General features: G+C 37.3%; 1 protein-coding gene across 1 annotated transcript; it reads right to left on the reverse strand.

Annotated features, from left to right (window-relative positions):
* Positions 1 to 1,613: 1,613 nt before the first annotated feature.
* Positions 1,614 to 11,621, reverse strand: GMNC (geminin coiled-coil domain containing). The gene is made up of 5 exons (XM_059920774.1): positions 11,343 to 11,621; positions 9,616 to 9,790; positions 7,836 to 7,924; positions 6,473 to 6,589; positions 1,614 to 4,958 (listed from the first exon to the last, which is right to left on the reverse strand). Exons 1-5 carry the CDS (start codon positions 11,343 to 11,345, stop codon positions 4,341 to 4,343), a joined length of 1,002 nt encoding a protein of 333 aa, XP_059776757.1. The 5' UTR covers positions 11,346 to 11,621; the 3' UTR covers positions 1,614 to 4,340.
* Between the last annotated feature and the right edge of the window lie 8,050 nt (positions 11,622 to 19,671).

Genomic DNA, 19,671 nt, shown 5'->3' on the forward strand with positions numbered 1-19,671 from the left:
CTCTTTAGGCTCACATTGCTTATCTCATCCTGGTTTCTGCCATACTTTTGTGTGGTGAGACTATCTTAACACCATTCTGGAATTCATTCCTAATCATCAGTTTTCCTTGAGATCCCAAACCAGATTCCTGACAGTATTGCTTGAGCACCTAGATCCTGCCATATCTGAAGCACAAACTTTTAAATTATGAACACTAATTATTCCCTTGCTTTGATTAAGCATGTTTCAGTTATTTCCTCTCATTTATAGCTATGTTAGTTTGAGCCCATATTTCATCTTTATATCTTCTGCAGAGCCTGGCACAGACTATATCTGTTGAATGAGTGCCTCAATTATTAATCATACCACTATTTGGAAGTTAAAATACATATATTTTTCTATAACAAAATTTATGGCAGAAATAAATACCAAAAACTTGTTTTTGTCTGTTGTTCATTCACTGAAAAATTTTCTAAAATAAGGCCAAAAAAGTAGGATTAAATTTTTTGTCATTTATTTATTTATTAGATATAAATTCATTGCAAAATTGACTTTTACATATAATTAGAAATATTTTAAATCATAAATCAAAATCATTTAAAATATTAAGTGTTAAGTTATATCTTACATTTATGGAGTATCCAATGTTAAGAATCATAACTGGATGTCTGGTTATGTTCATGTAACAAAAAATGTAGCTAAAGATATGACAAATATGTTAAGAAATATACCATATATTTGTAGCTTGTAAACCAAATAAAATTATTAAAAATTTAATTTAAATTTTTATTATTTTGATTTATTAAAAATTTTTTAAATGGTACATTAAATATTAACCTTACATGAATCTTTTGGTAAACTGAAACAAATGTAAATTGCATACCTTGACTTTACAGGCAAGAGGTAAATTTATCAAAAAATTATCATAGGTGTATTAACTCTATACTTAGTAGGTCAGTTGTTGATTTGTCACACTTTAAAAAAATGTTCCTGTTTTCTTGAAATAGATCAAACAGAGTAATTCCTTTCATTGATTCACATAGCTTCTTTTCTTCAAATTTTTCAAAATTATAGTTTAGCATCACTGCAGTATTAAACAATCCCATTCATTAAATGTCACCTGCATAAGTAAGGTTTTCCAATTGCCCTTATTTTCCAGATGCTAGTGAGATACAAGTATGATTTGTTTTCAGATGATTAGAGGACATTGGAAATGTGATCAGATTTTAAAAACTGATACTGGATTCTAATTTTTATGGGAGGTTAGGTAAGAGAATGCTGTACACACAAAGCACTTGACCTTTTAGGCCAGTTAACATCTGAAAGCTTCATTAATGTATCCTGGATAAAGGAAAGAACCATTGAACCCTAAATGCTGAAAATATTAGTCTGGCCACATATACCATACAAAAGAGGTGCACATCAAAAGATTATGGTTAAAACCCAGGAGAAGAAAATCCATTACTCGAAAATGTTATGCACAATATAAAAATATTCATTGCAATCACAAAAGTGCTATTTAATTTTTATTTCTCACTTTATATTAGTAAAATATTAACTCTGGTTTACTGGATGGGCATGGTAAAACCATAAAGTTAGAACATATACTCAGGTGAGAGAAATTTCTAATTTTTCAAACATCATTAAAATAAGTTTCTATACATAATTCCAGTGAATATCAAATGCCTATAGATATGATTGTAAGAATATGTGGTAATTTTCTCCTGCATAAGTCAGAGCGAGTTATCATTTACCACAAATGTGCTGTAATTTCTTTAAATTGGGCTGAGACCAAGTTTCACCTAAAAGCTATTACATTTTATGTGGCTTTGTTGTATGTACCAAATGTGCTAAGCCTGGGTACTTCCTCATAGTACCTAACACATGATGAAGCACATAAAAAATGCAAAATAATTTGTTGACTAATCAATTTTGTTTTACAGCTTGATCATTTAGACTTTCAAAATATTTATGTTGCTTTCTTGATTCCTACTATTAAATCACAGTCAATTCTAATTCTTATATTTGTAATAAAAAGAGAGAAATTTCACCATACAGGGGAACAGATACTAGAATGTAAAAGGCACTTTTTTGTTTTTGTTTTTGTTTTTAGAAAATAGAATGTGTTCTATTTCTTCCCAAGTCATGAAAATGATTAATATATTTGATTCCCCTTCACGGATTATAAAGAAAACTGGGTGGTAGCAAAACTTTATAAAATAGATCATTTGTCCACATCACCAAAATAAAGCAAAAAACCAAACAGCAACAAAACAAAAGACATGTCTTAGTCACAAAGAATTCTAAATAGAATACTCATGCTCTCAGGCATTGATTGTACAGATGACTTACTGAAGGGTGGAATAAAGACAAATGGGAAAGACGTACAACATGGTGGGTCTTACCATCAACTGAAGTTTGGTCCCCAAAAAATCATAGGTGCACATCTTTGATGCCTAACTTATTCTGGGAAGGATAGGGAGCTTGGGGAATTGGAAAGAAGGAGAACTAGCATGAACATGAAGAATGCATGTTTTTTAATCTAGAAAGAGAGATCTTTGATGTCAATATTTCCATTAAATCTATGCACACTTATTTAGAAAATAATGTCTCTATTTTTTAGATGCATGTTCTCACACAGACTGAATTAACCCCAAAATGGGCTTATACCAGAAAAAGAAAACTGTGATCAGAGCAATGATTCCTAGTGTTAACTACAAATGGCTCACATTTAAAAAAAATTGTATACAAAAAAGTTCACCCAACATATCTGCAATGCCAATCAAAAGCAGAGAACAGTGCCCTGGGATGGCAGTGTTGGAGTAAAGCTGATGGGACCCAGGCTCAATTTATAGAATGTCAGTGATTGGGCTTCCCTGGTGGCGCAGTGGTTAAGAATCTGCCTGCCAAGGCAGGGGACAAGGGTTTGAGCCCTGGTCCAGGAAGATCCCACATGCCGTGGAGCAACTAAGCCTGTGTGCCACAACTACTGAGCCTGTGCTCTAGAGCCCGCGAGCCACAACTACTGAAGCCCACATGCCGCAACTACTGAGCCCATGTGCCTAGAGCCGGTGCTCCACACAAGAGAAGCCACCGCAATGAGAAGCCTGCACACCACAACGAAGAGTAGCCCCCACTCACCACAACTAGAGAAAGCCCACACACAGCAATGAAGACCCAATGCAGCCAAAAATAAATAAATAAAATAAATTTAAAAAAAAAAAAGAATGTCAGTGATTATCTACTTTGACTTCTGTATTCTACAGCTGGGAAAACTGAATTTTCATACCAAGGAAGTAGCTTTCTCAAGGTCACAGCAGATGAGTGGGTCTAAGTCGCATGAGGGTGGCCACAGCATCTAACTTGTTCACATTTTATCATCACCCCATAGCACAATGCCTGGTACACAGTTGGTGTTCTACAAATATTTTGGGTGTGTTGATGAATGAACAAATGAACACATAAATGACTGAATGGATAAGTAAGACAGTGTCAGAGCTAGGCTAGACTCTACTCCCAGGAATAGAAGTGTATCAGCATCTAATTAGTTTAGGATAGTGACTTATTCTGTTACCACGAGTCCCTCAAAAATCTTCTTGTTTGAGTGATGTTGGTTGCAGACACAATGCCAGGTTCCCATAGAAGCTGATACACCATGCAGGCATTTTGAAGTAATTTTCTTTCTCTTTTATCTTTTAATTTATCAATGTTGTTGCTTATCAGTAGATTTCCAGGTGTTGAAGAGATTTTTTTGTCAGCTCCATGATGGGACACTCAAGTTAATGAACTGCACTACACATAACATTACTCACACCTACATTATGTCTTCAGGAATGGGAATGGGCAAAGATTCTTGCTTCTACCCCACCCCCAGTTATTTGAACACCCAATAACAGGTATGTGGAGCAATTATAATGCTCATTTCAAAGGCAGTTTTTAGAAATGAAGAGGAACAGGAGAGAAATAAAAGTGGAAAGGTGAAGGCTGTGAACATTTAAACTGTCTGATGAAAGAAGAAAAGCTTTTAGACTTGTTATAATTGGAACGGCACGTGTAGGTCTACAAGGAATATTCAGGCAATTGGAAAATACCTTTTCAAGTATAGGGCCAAGGAAGGAAGTCAACAGCAGGTGTGGGTGTGTAAACAAGTCAAATTTAGGTGAAAGAAGAGCAGGCATGTTTCATTATAGATTCCTGGAAGCCATTCCCTGCAGATTTAAGTGGGTAATTGAGAGTGACATTTGAAGTGGCAGGAGACAGTCTGGGCAATAGCTTGCATTTTCCACATAGTCAGGTTCAAGTGCAAGACAGGTCTTGTAAACAAAGTTCATGGCAGTCCTTTGTGATAGAGGAGGGGATCACTAAGACTGCTTAGGGACCCAGGTAAACTTCCAGCCTCCCTCTTCATCTCGACGAACAAAGGCTTGTCCCTGGTGGAAGGAGTGAGTTTTCACATTACAGTGAGGGCTCAGGGATGTGGAAAAGGCCATCTCTGTCTTATTGGGTAACACGTCAGAAGAATAGTAAGGAAGAGTTTGTAGTCCTCCTGGGGGATTTGAAAGTTGAGAAAGGAAGTGAAAATCTTCCCTGTGGCTGGCAGTGCTGTGTGAGGGGTTTGTTCTGTCACCGCCATAGTCAATTGGCAGATCTTCCCCGGAGGCACTGAGATAATCAACTGCATCATCCAGAAACTGGGGCAATGTGCTTGTGGTCCGTCTGGGATGAGACGAGAGGGCACTGTAGTTAGCTGATGAGGTGTCATCAATGGTGTTGAGGTCTTTCAACCCCAGTGTTCGAAGAACCCAGGGATCCACAGGGGGCCCAGGTTGTTCACAGTTAGCACATTCACTAGAGAGGTTTCTTTTGGCATTTTTATGATGGGGAATCTCAGGAGGAAAATATCTTTGCTCTTTGGGTTTCCTCTTCTCCTTTCTGAATTTTCCACATGCTTTGGAGAACCCATCTGATGACAGCAATTTCTGGGGAAGTAATATTTGAAAATACACAGTCAGATAATCAACATCATTTTCTTTACGACTGTCAAATATTTACTGGTCACCTTAATTCCTTAGAAAACTTGATTAAATTTATATTTTCACATGCAAAAGCAAAACTGATTGGATTAACTTCTGCTTTTAAATCAAACTCTATGATGACACGTTACCACCTAGAAATTCCAATTCATATAATTTTACTAGTCATTTAAAAGTTGAAATGATGTAAATGATGTCTTTAAAACTTCAGTTCCGGGAAGTAATGATTATTATTATTATCATTATGACAATAATAGCAACTATCCTGTATTGAGGACTGGTTATATGCATGATCTCATTTTATGTAGATACTATTAAACCCTCCTTTAATGAGAAAACTGAGGCACAGGCACATTAGTGGCTTGCTAAGGATCATGCAGCCTAGATTTAAGCCTAAGCCACATGAATCTAGACAGAACCACTGATTACAATTCTACATAACACTTTTCCTCTAATTTTCCTAACTTTCACAGCACTCCCATGTGGTATGTATTATATTATTCTAAATCTTGCAAAATTGAGAACAAGAGAGAAAAATTGCTTAATTAATATCACTTACTAATTTAATAACTGTGCTTTTTCACAGAATGGTGGCTGGAGATAGGACCCCAGGCTAATAACTGTGAGCTGTGCTCCCTTTTTTAAAAAAGCTAACTGAATTCTAAAGGAACTAAATATAGTGGTTTTCCTTCTCTGAGCTGCTATATCTGGGTAAGAGTCGTAAGAAATATGATCGATTTAGATAAATAATGTAGCTTGTCTAGAAGTAAGGTAAAGATTGATGATAAAACAATAATGGTAACAGAATGGCAGATAGGTAACAAAAAATACAAAACCCCAAAAAAGGAAGAACAGCAAAAAGGGACTATGGGTAAACTATCCTTGAGTTAGAAATAGTTCATTTTAAAAGGGTAAGAATGAAATGTTCATGAAAAGATAATGTAGTTGGCTATGTCTAATTGCCAGTCAAGAGATCTGGGCTCCAGCCATATTTATAACATTTTAGAGCTGGAAAGATTCTTAAAAGATCTTTTAGCCCATACACTTACAAATGAAGTAAATGAGGCCCCAAGTGGGAGAGTGACTGACCTACTGAAGTTAAACAGATAATTAAAAGAAACCCATGTCTCTCGGATCTAATTCCCGCTCCAATGTCCCATCCAACTCTTATCTTTCGATTAGCCTCTGTTGTCTCAGCAATCCCCTTGACTGGTTTTTGATTCTCAAGCAGCTCCTTTTGTAATATATGCTAAAATCTGCAATCTAGATACTTCAGGGAAATGATACATAAACATTGTTGTGAAAGTGCTATATTTCCTTCAGAAAAATTTGCCCATCCTATTGACGCATTTCAAGGCACATTGCTTAATACACCTCTTACACTGAATCAAGGAGTTTTACCCAAATGGTCTTCTTTCTCAAATCACTGCTCTGTCCTTATAAAGGGGGTCATCACATACCTTGGCTTTTTCCTCAAGACATTTAACTAAAGCAGAATTCAGGTATTGTCTGAGATGATTATTCTCTTCATGTAACCTAGCAAGTTCTTCTTCCTTCTGCACCAGAGTATCTTGGAGCTGCAAAAAGCAGACAATGGTGAAGGCTGCTCCACTATATTGACTTTGTAACCTTATAATAATGCCACTGATCCTTAACCTACTTAAACTTGATTATAATTCTGTTTGTTCTATGAACTCAATCTCAGGGAGCCCTCGTCCTCAAAGGCCTAAGTTCAATCTACACCCACTTACCACTTGATTGTTCAGTTTGTGCTCTGAATTTTTTATTCATTGCAAACTGTTTGAAGAGATTATATGACTTTAAAAATTGTAACCACAAGGGGATCGGGAAGGTATGTAGGAAAATGAGCTGCGTGCAACTGTTTAAATATAGAAAACGGTGTTTAGAAAGGTTTTGCTGAACTTCTTCCCTGCATGTTACAAAAAGAAGAAAGAAAAAAAGACGTGGGTTGGCTTCCCTCAGTCTCAGGTCAGTTTGTACGTCCACTAGATTAAATTACTCTCTCATAAATAACAACAAACAAAATAGGAAAAATGAAGCAATCTTTGCAAGAACTTTTATAATCATCATCCTTTGTCCAAGTGATGAGTTGTTTATGGTTTAAAAATACTATCGGGGGCTCCCCTGGTGGCGCAGTGGTTGAGAGTCTGCCTGCCAATGCAGGGGACACGGGTTCGAGCTCTGGTCTGGGAAGATCCCACATGCCACGGAGCAACTGGGCCCGTGAGCCGCAACTACTGAGCCTGAGCGTCTGGAACCTGTGCTCCGCAACAAGAGAGGCCGCGATAGTGAGAGGCCCGTGCACCGCGATGAAGAGTGGCCCCCGCTTGCCACAACTAGAAAAAGCCCTCGCACAGAAACGAAGACCCAACACAGTCAAAAATAAATGAATAAATAAATAAATAATAAAAATAAAGGAATTCCTTTAAAAAAAAATACTATCACACTCATTCTATCATTTGATCTTTCCACCAGCCCTCTGAGGTAGGCAGCACAAATATCTCCATTTCATAGATAAGAGAAAGGAGGATTTGAGAGGTCATACAGCTAAAATGTGTAAGGTCAGGGCTTGATTGAAGGTCTTCCTAGAGGGTTTTGGTTGTTGTTGGTTTTGTTGTTATTATTTTCTGTCACAGTGATCACCTAACTTTGACTTTTCTGTGGACAAATATGCATTTTGGTTCTAAACTGAAAGTCAATGAATTGAACAAGGGAAAAGAAGCCATGTGACATTAAGGTACGATGTTGAGAATGAACTGCATGGAACATGGCCGGTCTCATGTTCTGATCATCTACACATACCTGCTTGTTTCTGTAGAGCTGAGAGGAAAGCTGAGCCTCTTCCCATGAACACGAATTAAGAACAGGGAAATTCGAGTCACTGGATGATTCTATGTGAAAACACCAAATGGGTAACTGAGAAAACACACATGCAGTTTTTGTGTAATAAAGAACTCACTGGAGGATTTCGGAAAGGTAATAGGTTCAACTACCTTTCTAAAATTAGCCATTGCCTCCACATGGGAAAATAACATTTAAAGTTTTCAGAAGGGGCAAGCATGCTATGAAAGACAAATATTTATAGACAATATGCCAAGGTGGCTACAGAGGTGAATTTTTAGGAGTCAAGAGGTCAAGTTCCTTCCTGATATATATATATTCCTGCTGGCTAAATTTATAAAGACTGTCCTATCTGCATTGTTAATTCATGCAAATGTTTATTGGTCCTACCCTCAACTAGGCCTACATTGCAATTCTACTATGTTTTCCAAGTTTTTATCTTATTTTCTAAGCTGTAGTGCTTAATAATATAGTGTTTGGCTCCAGAATCAAGTCCTATTTTTGATGCTACCATTTTTCCCCAGATGAAAATCTCTGCCTATCTGCCTATCAGTTAAGCCTGAGGGAGAGTATTTATTCAGAATTCTATGGAATAACGCTTTCTACTTCAAAATAATTTGAACTTGCTTCTCTGAAGAACTCAATGAAAATCTCAAAACTGTACCCAAACTCATGTATTTCAAATGTCATCATCTATAAAGTGTTTTGTGCTTTTTCAAAGAGTTTTTTGATATTTGACAGCAAACTATGCCTACCAATAAGAACTATGCTTGGGCATGCTAATTTCATTTACTTTTAGTTTCTTTTCCTCATCTAGTACAGTTCTGACTCTTGCTCTCCTCTACTTCAACTAAAATATTACTGAAATATTTCTGATTAAAGTGGAATGATGGGCAAAGAGACAGGAATAAAATTTTATACACTCTTTGGTTTCACATTCTTGGGCATTCTGTTTTCTCTGTTTCTTGTGGTAGAAAGCTAAAATTGAATAACTTCCTTCCTTACATATAAGTGTGTTTCAATATTTGGGGGCTTTTTGTTTGTGTCTTTTCTCAAATTCAACAAATTCCTGTGGTAGAACCAACAGTCCAGATATTGAATACTGAAATGCCTTAGAGTTCTTCCAGAAACTTGAGTGTTAATCAGAAATTCCTTTAATAGTTATAAACACTGTTTACTAAGCCCCAGGGCAAAATTAATGTGTAATTTTCTATCAAAGTTATACTTCCCTCCAAAGCTGAAGTCTTCTTTAGGCAAAAAGGAATCATTTTCTTTCCACTTATAAGACACTATTCATAGAATTTCCTTTATGAAATAAAAGATTAAGTTAGTACTTCTCCTTGCTTCTCTCTCATACCCAGGGAAATTTTCCTGAATACCAAAAAAAAAAAAAAAAAAATGCTCTAACTGGTATTTTAATTCCAAAAGCATCCCAATAGTATTGTTTATATAACATTAACCCAGACCCAAACTTTCTCAGTGACTTGGAAACCTCCAAGAACTGTAAAGTATAGGGAGAAATATATATTGTCCAGTGAGCAATGGGAAGAAGCCCATTTTCACTATTTGGCAAGCACACAAAAAGCAAGTTATTAGGTTGCAAAATACAGGAGTCTTTGGGCTTTCTTAAACTTTACATATCAACCCTTCTTTTACAGAGTTCCAGCCCATAATGCCTTGCAACTATGAGTGCAGGAAAAGGGCTTCAGATCTACCAGGAAAGCAGAAGAGCAGAACTTACCCTGTGCCTGTGGTGCTTGTTGGGGCTCTCTGTTGTCCAGGAGACCAGCAGCCCAGAAAGAGACCCAAGTCTCCGTGGAAACGTCAACACTAGATTCTGACGTTGTACCAGAATACGGGCAATTATAGCTCTGGCCTCCTACAAAGTACTGGTCTTGGCAAGGCAGAACGGTGTTCTGTAAAATTCAGTATGTGGGAGGTCCCAAGAGATGGGGTGATGAGAATTTGGAGGGAGAAAAGAGTGGGAGAAAGAAACAGAAAATATACGCAGTGAATAAAAAACAGTAAAGGTGTTAAATATAGATCCCAGATTGATTTTGAGTGGTCCAAATATAATTACTAAAAAGGAATCAGCTCCTTGGTTTACCCAGTACTTTCCTTAGGTCCTCTCAGCAAAGAACAGGCTAGTATTAGGTGGACCAAACTTGTAAATATCTAGGAGTAGTCTCTGTTGCCAGGTCTGAGGCATCTAACAGGCTACCCAAGATCTAAGTAAAAGGAATTCTACTTAATGAGTGAAACACGTAAGAACTACTTGACTCTTTCTAGCAAATACCTTAATTATATTTCTAACAACCTTAAATGACAAAGTACTTAGAATCCGAAGGCTGAAATTGACAGAACATGTCATATAATCTAACCTCCTTATTTTCGTTTTTAGTTTCTGAATTATAAATTTGCTCCATTCCTCCCTTCCTCCTACCTCTCTTCCTCTGGTTTTAAATGCTACTGGATACTACTGAAACAGGTTAGTTAGCAGAGACAGCAAGCTCTATCTAGGTCTCTCCATCACTACATCTCAATGCCTTTCCAAAGTTATCTTGCCACGACTAACTGCCTGGCATGTATCCTCTACTGTGTTCTGAGCCAGTGAACCCCGCCTGCTCCAGCCTCCTCAAACCTCAAACACACAGTCTTTCCAAATGCCCAGTTAGGGGCAGGTATGCAGACTCCCTGGGTTAATTTGTACAACAGCCCATTCCTAATTATTTGTCAATGTTTAATCAGGTAAAAGCCATTCATTTCAGCAGAGCCCAGCTTTGGACAAACTCTTTTTGACCACGACAAGTCTTCTGTTGAATTGTGAACTTTCTCAGGCATAACATAAACAGAGGGAAAACAAATAAAAAGAGGAAAAAATAAAGTTAAGTCAATTAAGTCACACTTTGTTAACGTTCCCAATAAGTTAAGTTTTGAAAAAGTCCAGTCTTGAAGCAAGTCCAGCGTGGGCAGTGCAGACCAAAGAAATTCAGCCAAAAGTTTATCAAGTGCTATTTTCTTTTATTCTAAAAGCATGTTTGTAGGCTCTTTCCTTGAGGTTATTATTGGAATCAAAGCTGAGCTATTATGCAATTGACATCTGAGAAGAAAACAAACCCCAAATACCCCTAGCCTCAAGTTCAAGTGTTTGCAAATATGTGCATAATCTAGAGAAAGAGGGGGAATGAAAAGTGAGTACAGGTGTAAAGGGAAAGTTGGGAGAAAGTACAGAGAGTAGAAATAACAGAGAGGACAAAAGGATGAGAGAGAGACAGAGAAAGAGAGAAAGCCAGGAGGAGACAAGGGAGAAGAAAAGAGAGATGGAGCAGGAAGGAAGACCTGTTTTAATTGGCAGGTAGCAGAGAAATCTTGTTTCCAAGGTGGAAGAAATTCTAAAGGCAAAGCTTACTAGACCTCAGAGACCCCCGGTTTCGCCAGCGGACTAGCTAACGCCGGCTCCTCACTTACCATCTTGCCCTGGAAGAAGGCGCTGCAGAAACTGAGCCCACTCTTTTAATTTTTTCGGGAAAGCCGGTGGGAGCTTTAAATGGGACTGAGGGGAGGAGCTAGGAGAGGCGAGTTCTAATCTAAGGGAGCTCCGGGTGACGCCCGGGGCTCCCGGCAAGCGCCGCCCTCTGATTTGGTGCGAGGCTTACAAGCTGGTGACGTGGGTTAGGAGACATCTGGCCAAAGCCAAAGTCCCTGCCACTATCGGCGACCGCCTCCCAAGACCTGGGACCAGCGGGCCGGGGTCCCGGGCAGGCCCACGGCGCCCCGCCTCCGGGTTCGCAGCGCGGCTTCAAAACCCGCGCCGGTGCCGGCTCGCCGCGCGTCCCCCGGGCCCCGGCATCAGGACCCGCCGTGACCGCGCCGCCCTGACCGGTAGGGCGATCCCGGCTCCTGCCCGCGTGAGGCACGCAGCTGCCGGGCAGGGCGGGGCACACCGGTTGGCCCGGGAGCCAGGGCGCAGGGTCAGGAAAAACCCAAACCAGCATCTCGGGGGTCAGAGAGTCGCTTGGGGAACCCTTCCAACCCCAAGGTTAATACTGCTCATGGGTATTCTCTGGCCACTTGATAAATATCAGCTTGCTGTATGACATTGCCGATTGATTGGCATTTTCCTTCTATATAATATGTCACCCAGCTTCTGAAGTGGGTGTGAAATGTGGAGGCGATCTGTATCCATTCTACAATGTAAGCTTCAGGAGAATAGCGGTTTCTGTCCGTTTGGTTCACTGCTGTCTCCAAAGTGCCCGGAACAATTTCTAACATGTAATGGGTGCTCAATGAAGAATGAATTAAGCTACAAATGTAGGAATCTCAAGTGTCTGTCTCTGTGTTGGTCTTTTCTTCACAACTACTATTATATAGAATGAATTAATATAATTAAGGAAATTCAGTGTGTTAATACTTCTCAAAGTGTTTTATTTCTGCCATTTTTCCTCTTGCATTTTATTCTCACCATTCCTATGATGTTATACCCAGAGGAGGAAAACGAGTAATATCATCCTTAAAACTATTCATCTACCACTAACAGCCAACTCTTATTTTATCTACAATAACCCAGGAGGTTGGCACTTTTACTGTCTCTGTTTCAAAAGATAGTGAATGAAGCACCGAAGTTAAATTTGACCAATGTTCACACAATTAGGAAGTGGCAGACTGGGAATCTGAACCTCTGGCTCCAGCATCCATGCTAACTACCATAAATATAGTTTCTGACTCTCTCTGACGTCTTTTCACTGCACATTATATTTATGTAATGGGCATTTTCATGGATTGAACTGTGTTTCCCCCAATTTTATATATGTTGAATCTCTAACCCTCAATGTGACTGTATTTGAAGATAGGGCCTCTAAAGAGGTCATGAAGGTTAAGAGGTCATAAGGATGGTGCTCTAAGCTAATAAAACGAGTGTCCTTACAAGAAGAGGAAGAGACACCAAGGATGGCATGCACAGAGAAATGGCCACGTGTGGACACAGAGAGAAGGCAGCCATCTGCAAGTTAAGGAGAGAGGTCCCAGGAGAAACCAATAACCCTGCTGACACCCTGACCTTGGACTTCCAGCCTTTAGAATTGTGAGAGAATAAATTTCTATGGTTTAAGCCATCCAGTCTGTGGTTCTTGTTATGGAAGCCCTAGCAAACTAATACAGACAAAGTGAAGGAATTGAGAAAAGTTCTGATTCTGGTCTGCATAGTCCTTTCTCTAAACCGGTTTTAACCTTTATTCATTCTGCCTTGTATTTACCATCCATAGCATTTAGCAGTGACTAACATATAGCAGATGCTCATTAAGCTTTGTGTCCAAAATTAAGAAAGAGATGGAAGAGGAAGAGGAGGAAGGTGACAGACTCAGTAGAGTCCTTTTATCCTGTTCTAATACTGCTTATTCACACATTTTTAAGTGACTAGTACCAGATTTGAAGATCACTCCCTGGAAGTTATTGCCTGAGTCACTTAACAGGACTCATTTCATTCAGTGACATGAAACAGTGGTCCCCTCTCTGCTCTCGCTGCACAAAGGGCAAAGATGCCCTGGTAACAGTTCAAAACTGATTTAGGTGGTAAGAATCAATGATCTTGTTCAGGGCAAAGAAAATCCTAATTAGTTTTGCAATGAGCACCTGGGGCAAGAAAAAGGAGGAGGGAGGTTGTTTTGTTTTTGAAAACTGTCATAACTGAGACATGTAAGCCTCTGGGAGATACAATTTCTTGACTCCAAAAATGACACAAAACAGGCAATTGAGCAAGCATGGTATGACATAAAGGGCATAGGCTTTAGATCCAAATATACCTGGGTTCAAATTCCTGCTCTACCCTCTGAGACTAAGTCACCTGAGGCTATATTATGGTCTCCAAATCCTCAGTTAGCTCCTCTGGTAAATTAAGAAAGAAGTACCCACTTGAGAGGTTTGTTAAAAAACTGACCACTAATGCTTGAACATTCTTAATTCACTGCCTAAATCATGACTGACTAGTAGCTATTATTACTGTTAGGTGTAGAAGACTCTTTCTTTGAACATATATGCTGCAGTGCCTTGCCTATTAAAAATAACTAAAAATACAAACTACATTTGCAAAATTCCAGGGGTTTTTTTGAGGGGTAGAAATATATTTTAAAACATTTTGATGGATTTTCAGCACATAAATGTTTCATAAATCATTAACTACTTTAGCTTAGTAAGACTGGAAGTGTATATGGTGGCAGAGAATCTTTAAGCAGTAAAGAGCCATTGACAGTTTAACATAAGTCAGAAGATAAAGCTTTCCTGCAATCATAAACTAATGGAAAAAATTTCTAAACTCTTAAGGTGTGATTTAAGCTCATATTTTTATTTAAGGTCCACTGCTTAGGTATAAGCCTTATGGTTTATTTGATGATTATTTTTTGAAAAATGAATCAATTAAGCAATAATGTGAATTTCTTTGGCCATTTTTTATTCATAAGTATCAAAGCATAAGGTACACCTTCCTTAGTGATTGCAATCCATGTAGATGTTTTTTCTTCTATGAAAAATAAGATCGGTTTAAAACTGCTTTTTTGTATTGTGGCTGAAGGGATGGTGTTTAAAGGAAGGTGGCTAATAACAGTCCAATTGTTGAATCAGGGCACTGCCTCCTGCCAGGCCAAAGATATAACAAAATAGGAGGTAATTTGATCTGTACACAAACCAAGTCTGCAGACAGAAAACGGGAGAGTGTGATCAGAGGTGGGCCAAGGAGATAAATAGATTGGCATATGGAATGTTCTTTTATTCTGCCCCTGGAGGACACTTTATTTGATGACCTTATTAGTGAATTCAGTAGCATATATAATAAAAGAACAATTAAAAAATTCTCTTTACAAACATAACCTTTCCCTATAACTTCTACAGCGAAGTCTCCAGGGAATAAAAAGATACTAGGCCTGCTTTCACATATAGGTAAAGAAAAGTGAAACCCTTAGAGAAAATTCAATTCAGTAAATGATTTACAGTGGGATATTTAACATTTGCATGTTTTATTTCAGCATATCTGGAGAACTATGACGTGTTTAGTTTTAGTTTTGAATATCACTCCTCCAGAGTGATGTGCAGAAATCAATCATGCTGGTATGGACAGAGTCTTTGCCTACTCTTCACCACCTACCCATAGCTTCTAATAATCATCACATATGCAATAACTTATGCCCTAGTAAAAACTATTTCTACATGAACAAAAGGTATACAAAAGCAAGTCTACTGTTAATATCAGGTTAGTAGCCAGAGAAAAGAAGAGCCAGGGACAAATTATAGAGTGAAATGTTCGATTCAGGCCTGACTCAGATAAGTGCTATGGAGAAAGAGGGGGCAGCGGGTGGAGATTTATGATACTATTTTATTGGATGTTTTAACCAGAATTTATTTCAATAGCTTTATAACCAGCTTTAGACCTGTACTTATTGACTCATTGAGTGATTGCTTAATTTTTCAATTGTACTGGATTGTATTATATTAAGAACCATCATATACTATAATGGTATTCACAAATCTTTCAAATATCAACTGTGTACTTCATATTGAAGGATACCTAGCAAGTGGATGCAAATCTGTATTCATTGTGTAAAGTGCAGGAAACCTCTTTTGTACTCTGTGAAATTGCTTTTTCTGGCTTTTCTCATAATATGGCACTTAAGAACATTATATTTGTGGGCAAATATCTAATTTCTCCCAGGCCCTATCAGGCCACCATGAGGACAGGGGACAACGCTATCTCCCAGAGCTTTAACTCATTGCACTTTGGTGCACTGGTTGGGAAGCCCCGCTCTCCTCTCTGGCCAAATTGGAATAAAATAATCTCAATAGCACTGTAAATACATAAGTAGTGAAAGTTATTTGAATTAACAGAAAGATTAGAGATGTGGAATCCCAAACAACATAAAACAAACACAACTCTACTCCTCATTACTTTAACCACATTAGAAAATAATGGAAATCGTGAGTTATTATGATTACTATACATCAGAGTTATGCTAGTCCAACTCTAATTTGAAATAAAATGAATTTCTGCTTCAGGAGCAGTAACACTTTCATAAACTAGGTTTCAGTACCTTCATTGCTCCTGTAATCTCTCTTAAGGATTTTTGATCTCGGGGTTAGTAGATGGATTGCTGACTAGGCACTAAAGACCTAAAAGGTGCATTGGCACAGACCATGACATCTAATTTTATCCCGAAGGTAATACAAACAGGTACATCAGTGGCTGGTTTATTCAAAAAGTTTAGTCCATGGTGTTAGCAAAACAGGACCACCAGGACCTCATTCCTTCTAACCCTGGAATTAGAGAATCTGAAACAATGTGACATCTTTCATTAAAAGAAGACAAAGAAATATATTTAGATACAAAATGTTAAAGTGAAGTTATAATTCCATATCTTTGTAATCCATAACAATCCATAAAATGTTAGTGGAATTCTTATTGATCCAATAATTTGTGGAAGAATCACCTTATTTACAATCAAATCAAAGAAACTTACTTGAAATTTGTAATAATCAAATTTGGGTGTCTCTAGTCAAACTGTTTTCCACATTTTTTTTTACAAAATGAAAGCATAATAAAAACCTCTAGCTAAGGGAAGCATTTATACATTCAAAAACAATCTGAGAAAAATACAGAGAATTATAATTGTTATGAAATTAATAATGCTAAATAACACTTGAATGAATGAGCAGAAGCATTAGACTATGAATAAAGTACCATGCCAGCAATAAAGTAAAACTCCAAAATCCTCTGTTAATGTATAAAAAGAGAGTCACGATGAAGACAGTGTAAATAATCTGTTTTTGCTTCATCCAACCAGAAGCTTTCCTGCTGCCTGCCACCTCTGGAACAGCAGTATTAGCCCTGCACGACCAAATCATAGCCAATAATTTTAAACACAATAAATTTCCATGGCTTCACTTATAGGTGAGAAGGCACCAAAAGACAAGCAAGCAAATTGACTAAGCTCTTTAAAAAATGGTTTGTTGTCCCCGAACACAACTGGTAAGAACACAAGTTGCATATTGAAGAGCTTTTATCTTTAAAAAAATTATTAACAATTATTCTTTGTGCACTCTTTAGTATCTATTTAGATGTGTATAAATGTACGTGTTTATATATTTGCTTATATACATATGCATGTATCTGGAGGAATCAATGAGCCCATTGCCTTGAAATACTTACAGAGTGAAGAGGAAAGGTGTTGGGAAACAAAGACTTATTCTTCACTCCTCACTTTTCTATAAAGGGGCAACTGTTCCCATGAGAAAGGATTTATTTGATTGGCGAGATTGAAAGAAGGAAAGGAAATGAGTTACCCACATTCATGTCAACATCTACATGACACAAACTATTTCTGCTTCCCCTGAGGAAATGAAGTAGGGAGAGCTCTGTCCCAATTGTAATTGTGTGTGGCTAGCCAGTGTCACCTGTGATAGGGCAAGTAAATCTATATTATTTAGAAATACTATTAGGAAGCCTATTAAAACTACAAATATAAATCATGTTTGATAATCAAGCTTGTTTTTTCAAGTGATAAAGTTAACTTTTATATCCATGTACCTGCCTTTTATGTCTATTGCTGGTTTCTTAGCTCAGGAGAGAAAGAAAAAAGTGTTATTGCTATACACACACAAATTGTAGGCTTTGTAATAAAACATAAGTAACCAGAAGAAAAAATTATATGAAATCAACAACATGTGAATATATTTCAAGAACTTTAAAATATCCATATCCTTTAAGGGAGTGAGCACAAAATAATCGATTTATGAAAATAATAAATTTGAACAAAAATAATGTACAACTTTGATTATCATATCAGTATAACAAATATTTGTAAAAACTTTCTAAATATCCAATAAGAGACTCTTTCAATAAATGGCAGTGTGTTCATAGCATAGACTGTGTAGTCATAGAAAATATTTTTGTAAAAGAGTTAAAGACATGGACAAACAATATTATGTTAACTACATTAAGATACATACAAGTATATTCATACAACTGAAAAAAATAAGGGAAAAATCATTAATGATAGATTTTTGTGGAATAACATCATATTTAAAATTAAAGCAACTTGAACAGTAGTGATAGATAATGTCTGTGTGTATGTTGATTAAAATAAGTATTCCACATGTTTCTACTTTCATGCAAATTTGCAGTATGAAGGGTGAAGTGGGGGCAGAAAAATATTTTATTTCTTTTCTCTCCACAACCTTGAAACTGTTTTAAAAATTGTACATATCTACAGAGAGGAGAAAAATACTTTACCACAAAATATTTAATTACTGCATTGCTCCAAAATGCCAAAAATTACAAAGACTTAGTGAGGCTTTGATACTAAGATAAAAATATCACAAAATACAAGAAGGTTAGGGTCTTTTTTAAGTATATTGAAGAAGAAAATAAAATAAATTATTATAATCTTTAAATTAAAACAAAGCATTGAAGAGATGAAATAGAACTAGTGCCAATAGGTAGAATTAACAAGTTGCCAGATTTCAGCTTAAAAAAGAAGACATTCTAACACTCAGTACTATATAAAGATAGAACTTGATACTCTGTGAGTAATGAGCTCTTGGTCACTAGAAAAGTTCACAAAAAGGCAAGATAACCAGTAATCTCAGATGTTTTATATTTCATTCATACACTGGTAATACCAAGAAAATATGCTCCTTAAAATTATTTCCAATAATGAGAACTTACAATTCAACAGGATTTTGAGATTAGAAGTCTGTCTTTGTAATTAATTTCCATACATATCTTTAAAGGGACTGAGAACTCCTTGCCCTTTCTTGTATGGGAATAGAGATTTAAGAGTTCTGCTGTGATTTAGTAGAACTTCCATAGGGACCAAGGGTTTTTGGAAGATGGGAAGAGGCAGCTGTGGGTGAAAATGTTGGTGGTAGGGAAGGATCACTGCTAATTCCCATTCCTTTAGGATCTTTTCCTTCAACCTCAGGATCACTAGGTCCTGAGAACTAGTCATAATAAATAGAAGGAGCACATTAAGTGAGAGGATATACTGAGTCCATCCCAGGTCTTAAGGGCTTAAGTTTTAGGGAAAAATGAGAATTTGGAGTGTAGGACCTTCATGGGTCAGGTTACACTAAGTCAGAACTTACCAGGGTTCAAGGGAAAATTAAAGGTTACCAGGTTGAGCTTTCCTCCCACATTGATGCTTTGATTGTGCCTGTGGAAACTTCAGATTGCGAGACACTAGGGTGTCCAGAAAATTGAAAAATACACAAAGTAGATGACGATATCTTGCATAAGTTGTAAAATTTAATAAATAAATGAAAAGCCTATAAGGAGAAAATGCGCCAAAAATGTGGGCAATCAGAAGAGAAGGAGAATGTGAAAACTGGCTTACTGAATCCTGTGCTTTCTTGAGGCTAAAAAAACCACAAGTTAAATAAGTATTTTACTTTTTGCTCTTTGTGAAACAAATGTTGACCTTTTGTCTTTTGCTCTCCTTTATGTAGTCATTTTGCTGCAGACATCAGGGTTTACTATTCATTTTACATTGGAAATGTGACTATATCCTAGCTGAAAATGTATGTATGGAAGAGACAAAGTCTTACATATTTTATGACCCTCACGAATGACTTATTCTACGTATAGTCAGAGGCTAAAACAGAAACAAGGTAGAACTTACAGGGACACAGATCTACGTTCAATAATTGAAGATATTTTTTAACAGAGTTGTCAAAAAGGAAATAATTTTCTTTTTTCTTTAAGCAGTAGTAGGTTCTTCATCCCTGGGGGAAGTCCATCAAAGACCAGAACGCAGAGAGG

This window comes from Balaenoptera ricei, chromosome 4 (genome assembly GCF_028023285.1).
Source record: "Balaenoptera ricei isolate mBalRic1 chromosome 4, mBalRic1.hap2, whole genome shotgun sequence".
NCBI lineage: Eukaryota > Metazoa > Chordata > Mammalia > Artiodactyla > Balaenopteridae > Balaenoptera > Balaenoptera ricei.